An 18,958-nucleotide genomic window follows, 5' to 3' on the forward strand; every position below is an offset into this window, starting at 1 on the left:
AGGAGGGCTTCACCTGGGGACACAGATGGAGACAAGGAAAGGGTCTCATGGAAGGGAGGGCTCTTGCTCACACTGGCCCTCCCCAGGGTCCTCCTGTCCCCGCCCCCCAAGCCCCTCTGCCCACCCAGGGGCCCTCTGGCCGCGCCTGCCACCCACCTGCTGGCCATGCAGTGGCGCCCTATTCGTGGGGGGGGGGGGGCAATCAGAAGCCACGTGATTGTGCGACACCTGCTTTGGGGTCAAGGTCAAACAATACCAAACAAAATGACCTCTGAGGCTCCTGTCAGCTCTAAGACTCTCGGAGCCTTCCTTAGTAACTTCTTGGTTAATTATTTCTTAATTAATAACAAAGCGAACATTGCAGCAACAGGCAAACTAAAGAAATAAATGAGGCCAGGCTGCTAAGTGCACCCGTGTAGCACATGACGGGGGCGGGAGAGTCGCGTCTGCCCACCCGCTAGCGCCGCTCCATTTGCACAGCTCGCTGGTAGGAAATAAACATGATGTCCCTGGGACTGAACAGTGTTCTCTCCGAGGCCCCGGCGGACCCGGGCGGCGGCTTCCTCGAGTTCTTTCCTCGCCACAGCTCAGGCTGGGGATCGCGGGCGCCCCCTGCCCCCAACGCAACAGTTTTACCCTGGTTGTTGCTTCCCGTGAGCCCAGAATAGAAGACGCCATCCGTCACGTTTTGGATGTCATACGTCCACCGACGACTCGCAATAGTTGGACCACCAAGAGGAAGGCGGGCGGGGGATCATCAGCCTTTCAAAGCACAGCTGAGCAGGACGTGGAGACAAGTAGGGGGCTCTCCGGCAGGAACCGTCGGCAGCCTGCCCGCTCTCCGCAGGCCGGAAGCCCAGAGGGTTCTCGCCGGCCCTGAAGGGCTCGCTCTTCGTTGGCGGCATCGGGTGGCCCTCAGGACAGCGTGTGTCTGGAATGGGAGAACTTGGGGGCGCCGTTTGTGCAGGATGGGGGGTTGCCCTCTGCCAGCTGGGCCAAGGGGGCGGTCTCCTGGGGGGTGCCGCTGTCCGGGGGCCGGCCCCCCGACGTGCCGCTGCGGCCGCACACCAGGCGCTTTTCGTCCAGAAGAGACAGGTGGTATTCACACAGGTCGATCAGTGAGGCCACCTGCTCGTGGAGAGGCAGTGACTTGAACTTCCTCTGGGCCAAGTAAAAGAAAGCCTCCACGAAGGCCTGCAAGCACATGCCTGTGGACGAAGAGAGCGGCGTTAAGGGCGTGAGCACGCTGCCCCTGGGAAGGCCCGATTCCAACCCCCAGGCTTCTTCCTCACCCACCGCTTCCGTTCTGGAAACTCCAGCTTCTGCTCACCAGCTGGACATTCACAGCCATTTGCAGATTCAATCCCTTAATCGATCCTATGAGGTGGGCTTAATTCACACGGTTTGACAGTCGAGGAAACCGAGTCTCAGAGAAGTGGGGCTAACTGGGCAAAGTCACATGGGTGGAAACTGGGAGAGCTGGGATTTAAACCTAGCCCGAAGCCCTATTCCTCTGCACCACCATCAAACGCTCACATTAAAACCCAGCCCCTAACTTTTGTAACAGTGGGAAAAGTTAGCTACTCAGAGAAATCGGACGGTTTCAGATCTTGATAGAGGTGTTGGTTACGTGGGTGTGTTTGTCGAAACTTAGCAAATTGTACCTTAAGATTTGTGCTTTTTGCTATATGTAGATTTGACCTCAAAGAGTAAAATAAACCCGACCCCTTCTCTCTACCTGAAATGATATTCTAGAAGGTAACAGTAGTCCCCACTATGTGCCTGAAATGTTCTTCCCTTACTTTGCCTCAGAAGTTCCTACTCGTCCTTGGGATCTTAGCTCAAAATCTCCTGCTCAGTAAAACCTTCCCTGATCCCCGGATTAGACGTGGCCCCTTGGCACCGGCTTCCTGCATTTTCCTTCGTAGCACTGATTGCGGCTTGTTCAGTGTCTGTACAGTTGGTTCTTCAACAATCTCTATCTTCCCTGCTGGGCTGTGAGCTCGGGCTCGCCACTCCCCCCCGAGCGCCAGACACCCAGTGCTCAAGATAGAATACTGAATACGTGAGGGAGCGAACGGATGAATGAGAGAGTTAGCGCTAGGTACTTTCCAGACCTTGCTGCTAAGCCTCACGACACCTTTCTGAGATCAGTGTTATGTCCCACTTTACAGATGAGGAAACTAACATTCAGAGAGACTGAGTAACTTCCCTAAGGTCACACAACCAGAAAAGAGTGGCCCGCAAACTCAAACTTTGACTCTCAATTCTTTTTTATTTATTTATTTTTTTAAGATTTTTTAAAATTTATTTGAGATAGAGAGCAAGAGAGAGCACAAATGGCAGGGAGGAACAGAGAAAGAGGGAGAAGCAGACTTCCGGTTGAGCAGGGAGCCTGATGCGGGACTCGATCCCAGGACCCTGAGATCAGGACACTTAATCAAATGAGCCACCCAGGCATCCCCTGACTCTCAATTCTTTTAACTAAGTTGTACTGCATGAAAAGTTCTGAGTCTTCCCAATGTTCAAGTAAAAATGAACCCCATGATTCAAAGTCCTGGGATTCCCAGGCTCCTCAGGGACGGTGACCCTCAGACTGGATGGAATGCCACACAGTAGAGGAGGCCGGCTTCGCCCCTGCTAATCCAGACCTTCCCAGTGGCCTTGCTTCCCAGCTCAGGCACGGTATCCCGCCACGGCGGTTCTCGGGGAGAAGCCTGGCCTGGCTGTAAATCCTGGATTACATATGGGCCCTGGGATCCGAGAGCTCTTTTTCTGTCAGGAACTGGTGCTGAGCAAAAGGGTTGTTTCTTTGTCTCCTTCCAAGTCCATCAAAGCTTTTTTGCCCGGCGTTTCTTGATTCCAGATGCTCTCCAAGTCCCCTGCTCTGTTCGGCCCGATGGGAGGAGCTGATAAAGGGAACAGTAACCCTGGTGTAAAACCCTTTCGACGTAAACAGAGGCCTGGTGCAGACAGAGACACGGGGACAAGGAGGGCTCCGTTTGCAGGGACGGATATTTCTGGGGCGCCTGGGTGGCTCAGTTGGTTGGGCGTCCGACTCTTGATTTCGGCTTGGGCCATGATCTCAGGGTCATGAGATGGAGCCCTGTGTTGGGCTCTGGGCTCCGCAAGGAGTCTGCTGAGATTCTCTCTCTCCCGTCCCTCCCCCACTGCCCCTCCCCCTGCACGCGGGCCAGCGCTCGCTCTCTCTCTGTCTCTCTCTCAAATAAGTAAATCTTTAAAAAAGAGAGAGAGAGAGAGATGGATGTTTCCAAGTCACCAACGACGGGCTGGGCTCTCCTAGAGCATGGGCATGAATGTGTGGGTGTGCGTTCGTGCACGCGCGTGCGTTCGTCACAGTCGGTGCGAGGGGCAGATCCCAGCAGGGGGGAAGAGGCCAGGATCCAAAGCCAGAGAAGCCCAGCGCAGTCCCAGCCCCCAAAAGTGTGCGATCTCAACAGCGCCACTCGAAGCGTGGTGGGCAGACGGGTGCCAAGTCCAGGAACTGTGTGTCCCTGGTCTCCAACAAGATAAGGAGCCTGGGCCAGAATATAAATCACCGTCCTCATCAATCACATTGTTTCATGCAGCTGGTAATATTTTGCAGCAAGTCTTTCTCTATAAAGGAAGCAGCAGGCGTTTACATTCTGGCTTAAGCCTCTCGTACAGGACTAGAAGGAACAGTTTGCGGATTGCAGCTTTGAGCAGCTCTGGTCTACGGCCCTTTGCAGCTTTAACGTGCATGAGCTCGTCCAAAGCAGATTCCCGGGTGGGGCCTGAGACTCTGCATTCCTAACAATCTTCTTGGTGAGGCCCATGCTGGAGCACCTTTACTAAAAAATATTAGCTTCCTCCCTTATTATTTATTTATTTATTTATTTAAAGATTTTATTTATTTATTTGACAGAGAGAGACAGCCAGCGAGAGAGGGAACACAAGCAGGGGGAGTGGGAGAGGAAAAAGCAGGCTCATAGCGGAGGAGCCTGATGTGGGACTCGATCCCACAATGCTGGGATCACGCCCTGAGCCGAAGGCAGACGCTTAACGACTGAGCCACCCAGGCGCCCCTCCTCCCTTATTATTTAATAAGGCTGTGATTAAAGCTGTAACGCACAGAAAAAGACACAAGGACCTTTTTGGGGGAAAAGTATTATGGCTAAATCGTCTGGAGGAAAACGTTCTAAAATGAGAAATGAGATTGCATGGTTTTACTTGGTTTTCCTTTTGCTTGTCTACATTTCCTGATTTTCTATAGTAAACATACACCTTATTTTATTTTTTTATGTGGAATCTAAAACAACAACAAACAAACGAACAAACAAAAAGCAGAATCAGACCTATAAATACAGAGAACGAACTGATGGTTGCCAGAGGTGGGGGCGGGGGGACGAAATGGGTGAAGGGGACGGGGAGATACAGGCTTCCTGTTAGGGAATCAATAACTCATGTACCCAGTTTAAAAATATGCAATGGAAAATTCTAGAAGGTGGAAAGAGGCGGCGATGCAGGGGCAGCCACTTTTAATCGTGAGCACTTTGCTATTTGAATTTGAAGTTCCGTGCATGTATTACTCAAGAAAAGATGGAGCAAACTTCCTGCATACCTGCTCTACTTTGGTAAAGTTCATATACGTGCAGGGAAAAACAGAAGCGGAAGTGAAGGGCAATGGACAGTATTGCCTCTTGCAGGAGCCGGGCATGCTGTGCCAGGCACTCGGACTCCCCAGTACGACTCTTGTTGTGCAGATGAGAAAACAGAGACCCGGAGGGACAAAATAACTTGCCCTCCGGTCACACGCTGGTAAGTGGCGGGGCTGGGATTTGAACCCAGGCCTCATGCACTGCTGATTCTGCATCTGATTCCTGGAATAAGGAATGGGTGAAGCGGGTAGGGCTTTGATGGGCAGAGGCGAGCAGGGAGCGGTGGCCTGGGCCGAGAACAGGGAGGAGGGAGTAGGAGGTGGGGCGTGTGGCCCAGTAATAACCCAGGATGCCTGCAGCAGGATGGGTGGAGAAGGGCATGGCTGGACGAGACTGGAAAGGGCTGGAAGGCCAGGGGACGTGAGCCGGGATCCACTGAAGGTGTCTGGGCAAAGCGAGCCGAGAGCCAGCTGTGGATTTCCACATACAGCCTGAGCTCATTCTCCAGTCATGGGGGTCCTCTTTTGTTATGGTGATAGAAACTTTGTGGAATTTGCTAGTTTTATTCCTCAGATGAAATCTTGTGAGGGGGGTGGTGGCTCAGAGCCCTGTCCTCCCAGACCTTTCTCACCAGAAGTGACTCATCTAAGGGACTCTTGACTCCTCATACCCAGCCAAGCCCCATCCCTCCCGCTGCTCCAAAAGCCTGGTTCTAGCATCTTCGTTTCACGGAATGGGGAACAGTAAATGAGGCCCAAGTCACAGAGCCAGGGATGGGCAGGAGCAGGGCTAGACCCCAGGCGTCCTGACCTCAAACTGTACCACCACCACCACCACCACCAAAATAAGAAAGCAAACCAGACGCTTCTCAGGCCACGGCCTGGGGAAAGGGGCTGAGAGCCCCGCATAGTCTGCTCAACCCTACTGAGCTTGTCTGAGAGTCCGAAGGCCAGTGAGGGTTGGAAGAGGGATGCCCCACACTATATGACATGAGTACGTGGGTTGCTGGTTCCCACCATGGCCATGTGGAGGGGCCGTACGTTTGAGTTTGACAAGACGTGGTTCTTGCCTCTCATTTCATCAAGTGGCCCAGGAAATGGTGGCCGGCCCCGGGTCAGTGTTCGCTGTGCTTGAGAAAACCGAGAGTGTTCGAGCCTCTGAGGGGCTGGGGGCGGGAGGAGGCGGAGAATGGGAGGGGGAAATGCACTCAAGATAATCCCAGTTGCCTTCCGGGGGCAGGACTCCGCTGCCTTTTCCAGCTCCTCCATGGACAGTCCCCATGTCCTCTCTGGGTCTCTCTCCTTCCTTCTTACTGTTCATTATAAAACACAGCGACAATGCCAGCAGAAAGCACAGGAAAGCTCAGGAACGTCCCCCCTCTAGAACCTAAGTGTTCTCGACGACGGACCTTCTATCCACTCTCTTTGTCCACAGGAGATGTTCTTTCACTTAATTGTAATACACGTGCCCAAAACTTTGTACTTATTATGGCTGAAAATGATACCGTAAACATTTTTGTATGTTGCTATGCAGGCTTCATAACATGCTTTTAATAGTTGCTTAATATTCCTTCAAGTCTTGCTCTGTATACCATTTTGCCAGGCCCCCCGCCGCCCCCACCGCTGGACGCTGGGACCGGTTATATTTCCTTCACTAGATGAGAAGACGACCATAAGCACTTGGAACATCGCTGTTTTTATTTCTGAGTCATTTATTCTCTTGCAATAAAACCCTAGGAATCTGGGTTTTTTATGGTAAGTCTGGTTTTGGTAATTAATTTCATGTTGAAAATACTTAAACCTTACAGAGTCCTCCAATGGACCAAGCACATGAATGGGTAGTTCACTTACATCAGCAAGTAAGAGAGAAACTATCCAGTCCCCACCAAAGCCACGGGGCGCTATTGCTCACCCATTAACCAAAATGCAAAATAACGGTAATAGGGAGTTAGTGGTGAAATGGCTATGGACGTTTGAAAAGCAATTTGGCAAAAGTTTTAAGGGCCATTCAAATGCTTCAAAATAGTCCTTCCAAAGGAAAACGGAACGTACACAGTGGTATTCATCATCAACTCACTTATGCTACGGGGGTGGCGGGAGTGTAGGCTTCTGGGGTCTTTTTAGACTCTTCTTTCTACTTTTCTGTATTTTGCAAATAAGATAATGCACATTCATTGTTGATAATAATTAGAAAAAAATATAAATTATTTTTAAAAAAATACCCCCAACCTTTCCTCCAAGGTCTGGGGGTCCATGACGCTGGCCTTGGCCCATTCCCAGGTGGAGTCCATTGCCCTTCCTTGAGGCTTTTCCTTGTTCCTTGTTACATATTGGGACAAATCCATGGGGATGAGGCTGTCTCCCCAGCAGGACTGTGTGCTCCTTGAGGCAGGGACGTTGCCCCAGGCTTCTCTACATCTCCAGTGCCCAGGACAGCCTGGCACACATCAGGCTCTAATAAAGACCCATTTAATCCACGTCAAAGGACTGTGAACCTTTTCGCAAACTCGCGAGACAGGTGTTACTGTTGCCGTCTTCCAGGTGAGGCCAGCAGGGTAAGCCAAGCGGCCAAGGGAAAGACGACCTATGAAAACTCTTCTCTTAGACAATGAGCAGACTTCTGAACCCAAGATGGTCCAGCTCGGAGGCTCTGAAAGTTCAGAGGGCCCTGAAGGACTTGTGAAAACACAGGCTTCGGACCCCACCGCTGGAGTCCCTGATTCTGAAGTTCTGAGAAGGTGCACTTCGACCACGCTCCCAGGTGGTGGTTACGAGGCTGCTGGTCCAGGGACCCCACTTTGAGAATGCATCCCTTCCTCCTCATCCTCCGTCCCACTGCCGAGTCTGGTCTGCATATACTCTGCTCCGAAAACCATCTGCAAAAAGTGGCCTAGCTGCAAAAGGACCTGCCCCTGAGCTTTGAGAAGCTTGACTTTGGGCTAAAAATGTCTGCATTTTAAGACAATCTGATTGAGTTATTTTTAAAATCGAATGATGGAGCTTTAAACCCATGAAATTTTTCCAGCTCTGCATTTAGTCCTCTCTTGGTTTCTGAGAAACCGCATATCCCCGGTTTCTCCCAGCATCGTCACTGACGGCTAAGTGGGGCAGAGCTCCGTTGCCCTCTGCAAGGCCTTGCCCTTCTCTAGCTGTACTGAGGAACCTGAGACCGGAAAGGTTCCCAGGCCAGGCCACAGAGGACCCTGTAGACCATGGTCAGACCCTGGGTTCCATGCTGAGAAAGATGGGAGGCCGCTGGGGAGACGGGAAGTGACGTAGTCAGTGTGGCTGCTGTGTTGAGACCAGGAGGAAGAGGCACAAGTGGAGAGACAGCAGGGAGATCTCTCAGGGTCTACTGCACTAGTCCAGGCAAGGGCCACCACGGCTTGGACCAGGGCGGGTGTGGCGGAGGTGGTGAGGATGACGAGCTTCTGCATGGAGCCTGAGGGCAGTGTTAACAGATCCGCGATCTGCTGGTGGGTCGGATGTGGGCGTGAGGGAAGTCAGGAGCCCTTAGGAAGGAGGGCCTCTAACAACCAGAGAGGACTGGCCTGCTCCTCAAGGCCTGTGGTTTTCAAATGTTTTACGTATAAAATAACCTGGGGATCTTGTCGGAAATACAGGTTCCGGGTCCCATCTCCCGGGGAGGCTGTGTGTGGGCCATGAGGCGCCTGAAGTTACACTTGTAACCGCAGCGTTGGTGACTCTGCACCCACGGGAGAGCAGGAAACTTTGGGACAAACACTCCATCGTGGTCATCTCCTTAAAGGCTCTCAAGGAGACAGTGGAGTAAAGAGGTGAAGAGCTTGGTCTCTGAGAAGCCTAGTGCGGGGCTAGCCCTGCTGTGGGCAATCAAGAGCCATGGGGGGTGCCCAGAAGAAACTTCCTCCTCTGAGATCCCACTGCCCGCCCCTCCCCACCAGCTTTGTCTGCTTGGACTGCCATTTACCATATACACGAGAGCCTGGGCGGCTTACCCAGCAGACACTGATTTTCTCACAGTGTGGAGGCTGAAAGTCCAAGATCAGGCTGCCAGCAGGTTTGAGTTCTGGGGAGAGCTCTCTTCCCAGCGTGCAGTCGGCGGCCTTCTCGCTGTGTCCTCAGACGGCACAGAGAGGGAGACGCTCTCTGGTGTCTCTTCCCGTAAGGACGTCAGTCTCTTTGGATCAGGGCCCTGTCCTTATGACCTCATTTAGACTCAGTTACTTCCTCAGAGTCCCCATCTCCAAGTACAGTCACACTGGGGGTTAGGGTTTTAACAATTCCATAGCAGCCCGATTTCTCGGTTCTGCTACGGCTCACCCAGCCCTTGGAGACACTCTCCTACCACCACCCAAGCCTTTGGGATCACCTGAGCCGTTGAGGAGAACCAGCAGGAATCTTCCCCCTCTTCCCTGTTCCTCTGCCAGCTCCCTGAAAAGCCCCTCATGGCTCTCACTCGGAGATGGGGGCATCTCTCTGGTAACATTGCGGTAATGATGTGTCACCGTCAATGTAAGGAAAATAAACACCACTAGTTAATAATTATGGAGCCCTCCTCATGGGCCAGGCCCTGAACTAGAGGCTTCAAGGACATTATTGAATCCCACAGAAGCCCTACACGGCAGGTGTCAACATCAGTCCCATTTTACCCTCAAGAGACTTGCCAAAGTCACACAACTGGAAGATGGCAGACCGTAGGAACCATTCTCGAAACTTCTTTACTCCGTGGTTGCTTCAAGAGCCTTCAAAGAGATGGCCACGTTGGAATGTTCCTTTGGGTCATTGAGAAGGGAGAGTTGAAGGAAGACACAACACCTGCCTGGCAGCGAACGAGGGACGAGCTCCGCCCTTCTCTGCCGGATGTCAGCAAGGAGGCACAGATCCGCACGTCCCTGCAAAGGGGCTGTGCCCACCTGCCTCCCATGCCTGAAGATAAGCTGTTGAGTATTTTTTTTGCAACTTTATTTGGGTTGATGGATGTCGCTGGAGAAAGCAGACTTTGAAACATTCCGGATGTGGCCATATGCACGTCTCGCACCCGAGACTGTTGCTTGCACATGGGGACGCGGCCCCTGACAGAGCATGGCCTCATTCTGTCAATCAGCGGGCGAGGGTGGGTCCACGGGCTCTTTCTGGCCTCAAAAGTCCTCTGGTCCCCACCCCCGGGGAGGGGTCCTTGCACACAGGACTTAATGACAGCACTGATGGCCGCTTTCCAATGATGCCATCCTCTATTCTGGGGCTCAAGGACGGAAACAGCAGTAACACCTCGCCAATTTACAAAGCATCTCTGTTTGCTCCTCTGGTTCTCCGGGTGATGCTGAGAAGAGGATGCTACGACAAGCCTGAGGACTGCAGACCCAGAGAGGCCACGTGGCTTGTGAGGGTGGTCAGGGCAGCGTTAAACCCACGCCTACCTGACGCTCAGACCCCCCCCCCCACCACCGTTTGTCCTGCATCACGCTCTTCTTAACATCTGACACTCATGTATTCTTTTACACCCTACAGAACACATTTGCACAGATGATACAATTAAACCCGAATCATTGTGGACAGCCGGGGAAATTGTCCCAGACTGAATAGGAGATACTTCTTCCCTCTCAAAAATACCTGAGCTTCCTTGCTATAATTCCATTTCAAGGTATTGGTGTGCTAGGCGGGGCCAGCTGCTTGCCAGTTCCTTCTCTCTTCCCAGCCTTTAAATCTTTCTTATTACCCACCTAGAATAGATGTTTCTGTCTGATAGTGAAATTCTAAATGTGTAAGTATACAGGCTTTCTGTTTGGAATCGTCGGTAGGAAATAAAGCTGAATGATCTTGACTGGAATTAGCTTAGTGATTCCTGTCTGGGTGGTGGAATGTTCCCCACAAGGGCTGTCTGTGAAGCCTGCACCAACTCCAAGGTGGTGAATTACCAGAACCTTCCTTCCATTCCTAGGGCATCTTGCAGCCGGCTCCCGGTCTCCTGCCGTGCAATTCCCCCAGACGTGAGTGTGGTCTCTCCAGGCCAGGGCTGGGGTCTCAAAGGACTTTGCTTCGGGAGATGGAAGGGGGGCATTTCCCATGAGACAGCATTGGGCTCATGGGACAGTGACCGGGGGTCAGATGCACTGGTCTGGGTCCAGCTCTGCCGTGTACTTGCGGCCTCGTCTTTAGCAAGTGGTTTCACCTCTCCAGACCTCCGTTTCTGCATCTGTGAAGTGGGGACATCACACCTTTCCGAAGTGGCTTTTATAAGGCACCGCCCAGAGAAAGCCCAACCCGGAGCTTAGTAACAGCTGCCCGAAGCCTCAGGCTCCCTCCCCACCTGGATTTCTGAGCCCTCGCCATGTGTCCTGCCCTGCTGTCGTGACATTGGTTTCATTTGCTTACAATATGGGAGACAACTGATTGCTTCTGTCCACACTAGAGTGTCGTGAGGCCAAGGTGTCTTCGCCCCCATCTCCAGCAGCCACAGAGCAGAGGCTCAACAGTTGTTTGTGGAATAAATGAGCAGATTGGTTGGGACGACAGGGAGGAAAGGTCATGCAGGGGAGTCAGGAGACTGGGGTTCTCAAAATGGTCTCTGTCTCTGCGGGGCTTTGAACCAGTCATCTCCCTTCTCAGGCCTCAGTTTCCCCTTTTGCAAACTGGGTAATTTCTTGGGACTCCAAAAGCATTGGGAGGGATGAATGTTTAAAAAATGGTAGTGACAAAAATCACTTCTCGGGGGCACCCTGCCCCCCAGGATTCACACCGTGCATGCTCCCTGCACACTCTTATAATCTCACGGACCCTGAGCGGTCCCGCCACCTGCCCAAAGTCGCACTATTGGTCAGTGGCCATGCTGGGGTTCCCACCACTGACTGCTCTGCACCCCAAATCAGACGGAAGCCTCCAGAAGGCTTGTCCTTTCAGGGAAGAAAAAGAGCGCCGCCTCGCTCCCGCCACTCCCCGCCCAGCGCGAGAACAGAACAGCACACGCCCAGTCGTTGTATTTACCCATTACAGTGGCGACCAGTCACCATCACCTTTGTCCTTGTCTGGATGGAAAAATTAGTAAGTGTCAGGAATGAACCATAAATAGACCTTGCAGGAAAATCGTGCTCGCCGGGAGCCTGCGACACCCAGATAACAAACAACCAAAGTCGAGAGCAGCTCCCTCATCATTTCGTTAGGCACAGGTCACACTGCTGGGCAGCGCAGAGTGGTCCGAGGTCCCAGCCAGCGTCACGGGACTCCACCACGACAGACGCAGGCTGCTGAGTCACTGGCGGGGACGATGGGCTACAGGACCCGTCACCGCTTCCTGCAACTCCCTCGAGCGAGTCCAGACTTTTCCCGTGGGATTAATGGCTCCAGCAGAACTTTCTGAGGCTCTACACTCACTCCTCAGCAAGTGGTCAAAACCGCTGGCTTGGAAAGGATTTCGGAGATAACGCAATCCAGGCCCTTACAGGACAGTAAGACTCAAAATAAGAAGAATGAATATGAGTAGTGCTTAGTAGGACCCAGACACTGCGGGGAGCTCTTTAGGGGCCCCTCGCATTTCACCCTCAAAACAGAATCTGGGTGGTGGATGCATATGTAACCCGTGGGCTGTTCATCGGTGTTTAACGACATAGAAAACTGCTTTTGTCTCGGGTTCTGTTTGCTAGCTGGGCGCTGCGGGCTTCTGGGGTGCACGGAGTACAGGCATTCAGGCAGAGCCCCACAGCCTGGAGGTGGGGTGGGGATTCAAACCCGGGCTTGTGAATCTGCCCTCTCAGCGCGCGGGTCGCACCAGCCTTACTCCGAGAGGCAGGGAGGGGCCACAGGTGACGCAGAAGCACTTTCTAGTACTTTCTGTCCGCCTGGAGTTGCCCTGTGAGATTCCGAGCCATGGCTGCCCTCCCTGGCGTTGCTAACAGTGGGCATCTGGCCCCCGCCTGATCTTCTCCAGAGGCGGGGTGCGCATCGCCTCCCCAGGAGAGCCCTTCTCATCGTGTGCTCTCTGCTCGCTGCCTCCCAGTGAAACGTGCAAAGCCCCTACCGGTCTCCCCGCTCGTAGAGCAAATCGAACTCTTCGTCCCCACGGCAGCCTGGCTCTAGAGGGTTTGTCTGCCAGCAGCCAGGGCGATTCAAGTCCACAGACACTGGCTGACACCCACCAGGTGGCTACAGAAGTGTGCAAGCCCTCCTCTGTCGGAGAAGAGGGGAAAGCGTGTGCGTGTGTGCGCGCGTGTGTGTGCGTGTGTGTGTGCTGGGGAGTGGGTAGGGTCAGAAGGCAGAGGAAGCAGCAGAGAATTGTGGCAGAGGTGGGAAAGGCTGCAGGGCGCCTGTGGGAGGAGAGGTGGGTGGTCTGGACTCCGTGCCTGGTGCCCCCAGCTCGGCAGCCTCTCTTCTCCGCAACAGCGCCCATCGGTCATCAAACACACCGGGCTCTGGCACTGGTTAAAGGCTGTCCTGATAGTGCATCTCACCTTTCTAGCTCTGCTCCCAGATCAGCCAGACTGCCCACAGGGATGCTGTGTCTGCCCCTCAGTGGGCTTCCATCCCTCCCCCTCTAATGGAACTGCTCCTGCCAAAAGACTGGGCATCTTCCGTTCCCCTTCTGTTCCCCTTCCTAGCTCCCTCTGCAGCATCTGTCAACGGGGAAGCCTCCCTCCTTAGAGTGCGTTCTCTGTATTTCCCTGATGCCCCACTCTCTGGCTTTTCTTTGTATCTTTCTGGTGACTCCCAGCTCAGGGGCTCCAGTGTTCTGCTGGCTCTTCTCTGGTTCGTGGGGTGTGGGGTCCTGCAGGGCTCTCTGCCTGGGCCCGGGTCTCTCCCTTCCTGTCATTCATTCCCCAGGCTTTAAATATCTGCCAGGAATCAATGTTCCAATTGCTAGCTCCAGGCCAGATTGCTTTTTTGCGCCAGGATATCTCATTCGCCTCTCCAAGAGCCTGTTAGAAAGGGATCTCCTGGTCTTCCCTCTCCATCCTGCTTTGCCTTAAATGTACCCATTTCGATAAATACTATCTCCACCCACCTCACTGCTCAAGCCAGAAGTCGGAGAGCCATTTCTGAAACTCCTCTCCCACAGCCCGCATCCCTCTTCACCATCGCCAGCCACCCCCACCAAGGCCATGGCTCCCCTGGCCTCCCAGCAACCTCCCCCTGGTCTCCCCGTTCCCAGCACTGCCCCTTCCAGCACAGCCTCCAGAATGACCTTTTAGAAACACACACTCTGCTGTCATGTCCCCAACAGCATTCAGAGCAACATCTGCTTCCTCCACCTGCTCAGAGCCGCAGCGCGACCTCGCCCCTCCCACTTCTGCAGCTGCCCCACCCCCTCATGCCAGATCCCCCTCTCTGCCTGTGTGCCCCCCTGGCCCCCCCCACTGCCAGCTTTTGTTCCCTAGAACCTACTGCACACTCTCCCACCTCCGGGCTTTTGTCACTAACCATTCCCTCTGCTGGAACATTCTTTCCCTCAGTCTTCACCCCCTTAGCACTTAGACCTCAGCTGCAACGCCCTGATGGACAGATCTCCCGGAACCACCTCCTTAATCTATATTCGGCCTCCTCTGCGAGTCTCCTTGAAACTTAGTTATTTTATCTCATAGAGCTCATCACATGTAAATACAGGTTTATTTCTGTGTTTCTGTGTTTAATCTCTGTCTGCCTCTGCTACCAGACTGTCAGGGGCATGAGACCGAGGTGTCCTACGGGTCACTGCACACGCGGTCACTAACATGAGTACACTCACTGAATGAAATGTATACACATGACACACGGCACAAAGCAGGTGTTTGGTGAGCCTTCATTCTCTCCTCCTCTCCCACGGCTCGGGTCACCGGCAGCATGCCGCAAGCAACCGCACCGGCTCATGTTCAAAGTCAGGCTCTGTCTCTTACGTGCTGCTAGGTGACCTTGGCTCATTCCCTTCACGTCTGGGCGTCTCAGCTTCTAGCTACCCTGCCCAGCTCTTGTGGCGTTGCAATGAGAAAATACAGATGTAAGGGGCCGGGCCTGTGCTGGGCACATGAGGACACCCCAAAATCTGAGCTTCTTTGTTTCTTGTCTCTAGGCAATCAGAGGGGCCAAGCCTGGCAAGTGAACTGTCTGCTGCCCTGGTGGCAGGCTCAGACTCTCCACCCATTGTAGTGGTTTCCAAAAAATGGGCAATCTGGGGGGAGATAGGCCACCCTAACTCGCCCGTTGAAGGCAGCCCTCTTCCCTGTGCCCCACGTTCGCCTCCAGTGAACTGGTTGCACCTTCTGGACTTGACAGAAGACCAGAGTCCGGAGCCTTGGGAGTGGGGGTGCCCACTCACCAAGAGGATCAAGCCTGGTCCACAAGGAGAGACCCTCTGAGGAGCTCTGAGGAGCCCGCCTGTCACTGGGAAAGGTGATGGGAGGCAGATCAGCGTCAAAAACAAGATCGAGAAGTGGGTTTCAGCTTGACTCACATTAGGAATGTCACTTCAGAGCACAAATGAGGGAGAAGAGAAATGCTCTTTTATGCGGGAGTTTATTTTTATCACTTTGTCAGAGAGAAATTGCAGCCCCGAGGGCACTGGAGCTGCACAGAATTACCCAAAACATTAACATGCAAATTGCCTTCTTTAGAGAAGGTAATTTTATTAGTGCAGGAAACGTTCCTTCCACTGCACTCACACTCAGGAGCAGCGCTGTCTGGGGGCCAGTTGGGGCCACCACAGATGGAGGATTGGGGGGTCCCGAACTCGGTTGGGGTTCTACTACCTGCTATACTTGGGATCACACCTACAGTGTTATAGCCGGTTACCGTGGGTGAAGCCTGTGTAGACAGCAAGTGACTTGTTCGAGATCATACAGCGTGAGTGGCAGAAGAGGCAGAGCTGAGGTCACGTGTCCTGTGTCTAGGTAACCGGGTGAGCAACAGGGACTCACAAGGGTCCGGGAAGTGGCCACTCTGAGAATAAGGAGCAGTGACGTTCCATCCATCTCTACGTTCTTTCATTTATTTGCTTACTTACTCATCCTTTCCCTAAGCTTTCACTGCGCTAAGCCCTGGGCCCTAGATGTGAATCAGGCATGGGCTCAGCATCCACTGGGGGCAGGTGGAGAGGGACACAGACATCCACAAACATCACCAAGTAAGGGGAGGGCTTCTGGAGGGCTGTGCCAAGAACAGACAGAGCACAGGCTCGAGCAGGACTGGCTGGCAGGGAGGCAGGGAGAGGGGCCTGGAGGCCCCACAAAGGAGGGTCTCACGTGTGGGCATCGTCCAGACAGTCAAGGAAGAGCAGGGTATTACAGGTGGGGAGACAAACAGGAGCAGAGGTGCGAACGGAAGCATGTTGGTCCGTCTCAGAATAGCCAGGGCAGCTGCTGCCAGGGGTGTGGGGAGGGCAGTGGAGCTGGGATGAGCGGATGGGGTTGCAGGGGATGGCGAGGAGGCTGGCCAGGCCCATCTCAAAGGCTGAAGGGCTCAGATTTTATCCTCAGGTGGCCAGCAGACCCTGCAGGGTGGGTTCAGAACAGAACGGCGTTCCCCTGAGACTTCGGGAGGGAGGGGGTTCCCGAGGCCTGGAGTGCCAGAATGACAGAAGGTTGTATGAGGCTGCGCTTACATAAGGCTTCCTCCTCCCTTCACAGACGTGATCAGTGGGGAAGTGTGGGCAGAGACACCCACCTGCTCCCAAGAAGAAAGCACCTCAGTCATGTAAGGTCTCGCAGAACAGCTCAGGTGCACACCCTTCCCCACCCTGCATTGGTTGGCAGCTACATCCTATGAGCACGGGGGGTGGGGGTGCCCGGGGAACTGCTCCCCCGGCCCAGGAGCTGTGTTTTAGGGAAGCCGAAGGGAAAATGTGGCTATTTCAAGTAAGCAGAGAACAATCATGGAGATTCTGAATGGGCATACTCTATTTCGGGCTTTCTTGACCTTGATACTTTCCAGATTTGGGGCTAAAAAATACTTTGTTGTGGGGGAATCTGTCCTATGTATTCCAGAACGTTAAGAAGCATCCTTGGCCTCTACCCACTAGATGCCAATAGCAACTTCCCTCCTTCCCTAGTTGTGATAACCAAAAACCTCTCCAGACGTGACCAAATGCCCTCAGGGGCGGGGTGGGAGGAGGTACAAAGTCACCCCCCCCCCCCAGTTGAGAACCACTGGTCTACCTAGACCTCAGGGTAGACTTAATAAAGGCTGACACACCCTACCACGAGAAGTCCCAAATCTCCCAGTGAGAGACAGGGCAGCCCACGGGCATGATGTCTGCCTTTTCCCCTCCCCCATGTGGCAAAGGATAGGGTGGAGTGTAGGTTTCATCACATGCTGTGTATTGGCTATCTCAAAAATAAATGTGTGACTTAATTCCTAGAAAGATCAAGGAAAAAGAGTAAGGTAGTGAGGTAGAAAGCCAAAGGACGGCAGGTGGTTCTCCCATTAACTTACCAGGGTCTCAGAGTCTCTAGGATTCAGGGTCTCACCTCTAAGGCAAAGGCGTTGGAATAGTTGATCTCTCAGGTGTTTCTAGTTTTAAACACTGTGATCCTGTGGCAGTAAACACACATTGGAGGATGCTACCAGTGAGTACTAAAGTTGGCTCCATGTGAGAGATGGTGGACTCCGGACTGGATAAGGCTCTAACTTGGCTAATGTGGCCATTTTCTTGGCTAGAGGCAGACACTGGTCAGGTGGATCATGAGACTCTCATTTCACTCTCAGGTTAAATGACCGAGCCCAGATTTCACCAAGAATTCCATGGAAAATCTCTGAAAAGGCCTATAGAGTAAACATTTCTGGAATGCTTGGGATTGGTAGTTTCTCAAAGACCATTAGAATTAGAAGACAAAGAATTTTGGCTCTGCCACCCATTAGCTGGGTGACCCTGGGCACATTACTTAACCTCTCTGAGCTTCAAGTCTCTTCTCCGTATCCTGGAGTAGAAAGATAAACTCTTCAGATTGATGTGAAAAGTGTAAAAGGCATATAGAGGACTTCCAGCTTCAGCACTGACATGTAAAGAGCTTGGAAGTCATCACTCCCATCCTCATAACAAGAAAAAAGATGAGCAAACTGAAACCAATGTCTTTCCTTACATCCATCAAAGAACTGAAGTCACAGGGCAAAATGCCATCCTGAAAACTGGACAGACATGTGAAAACAGAAAATCATAGCCAAGCTCAGCTTACCAGGAGCAGGCTCCTGGAGCCAAGAACTGGGAAGAATGCTTCATTAGCGACTGAGGGATTGCTGGAGGCTGAGTATGGGGCCCTGTCTTAGGGGTCCTCCACACTTCTCTGGGTTTTACCCCCAGAGCCCCACTGGGTTCTCAAGGTGGTGACTGGAGAAAAGTCCTGCATGCTTCAGGCACAGGGTGTGTGTAGGCAACACTTTGAGACATGCTCTGAGTGTTCTCCGTAACACAAGACTGCCCTCCAAGGAGACTATTTTACCAGAGGCTTATCTGACCTAAGGAAAGGGCAATTAGACAACTCCAGCCCTTTTGGCCTTCCTCTCTCACATAAGGGTAGAAAAAAGGCCTAAGAAACACTTCCGAATGTCACAGTCCAGGGACTCAAGCCCACTAGGAAATTGAGATTTCATCACAAGATTAGCAGACGCTAATCTCTCCCCAGCACCTCAGCACCACATCAAAAGGGCTCCAATATAACAACAGTGGATAACAACTGACAGCTCCAAGACAAAGACTCTGTTCAAGAAGGAGTTTTGAAGAAAGCCCAAGGACCACAGGGGAAGAAAGTAAAACCAAGGAAACTAAAGCCTCTGGCACCTACAGCAACAGCAAACATTAAATAGAGCCCAGCTCCTAGTTGGGTTAGTATAAAGCTTCACACTGAAAGCCTGATTGCCTCAGTTCCTGCTACCTGATCTACCACGCCTGGCTTTCACCAAAAAATTATGAGACCTGCTAAAGACAAGAAAAAATTGTGTCTGTAGAGACAGAGCAAACATCACAAGGTGACCCAGCTATGACACAATGTTAGAATTATGCAATGGAGAATTAAAAATAATGATGATTAACATGTTAAGGGCTCTAATGGAGGAAGTAGACAACACTCTAGAACAGATGGGTTATGTAAGGAGAGAGATGGAAACTCTAAGAATTTTTTTTTTAAGATTTTATTCATTTATTTAACAGAGATAGAGACAGCCAGCGAGAGAGGGAACACAAGCAGGGGGAGTGGGAGAGGAAGAAGCAGGCTCCCAGTGGAGGAGCCTAATGTGGGGCTCGATCCCACAACGCCCGGATCATGCCCTGAGCTGAAGGCAGACGCCCAACGACTGTGCCACCCAGGAGCCCCTAAGAAATAATTTTTAAAAAAATGTTAGAAACAAAAAAACTCATCATAACAGAAATGAAGAATGCCCCCAATG

At 52.5% G+C, this 18,958-nt stretch overlaps 1 protein-coding gene across 3 annotated transcripts in view; it reads right to left on the reverse strand.

Moving 5' to 3' along the window:
• Positions 1 to 244: 244 nt before the first annotated feature.
• Positions 245 to 18,958, reverse strand: part of TTLL11 (tubulin tyrosine ligase like 11) — a 223,063-nt gene continuing 204,349 nt past the window's right edge. For 2 of the 3 annotated variants that reach the window (XM_057313738.1, XM_057313739.1), the window contains one exon: positions 245 to 1,208. In XM_057313738.1, the coding sequence (XP_057169721.1) occupies positions 916 to 1,208 (293 nt within the window). In that variant the 3' untranslated portion in view covers positions 245 to 915. The remainder of the gene's footprint in view (positions 1,209 to 18,958) is intronic. The other variant, XM_026513900.4, reaches the window with a different exon arrangement.

This window comes from Ursus arctos, unplaced genomic scaffold (assembly GCF_023065955.2).
Source record: "Ursus arctos isolate Adak ecotype North America unplaced genomic scaffold, UrsArc2.0 scaffold_18, whole genome shotgun sequence".
NCBI classification, from domain to species: domain Eukaryota; kingdom Metazoa; phylum Chordata; class Mammalia; order Carnivora; family Ursidae; genus Ursus; species Ursus arctos.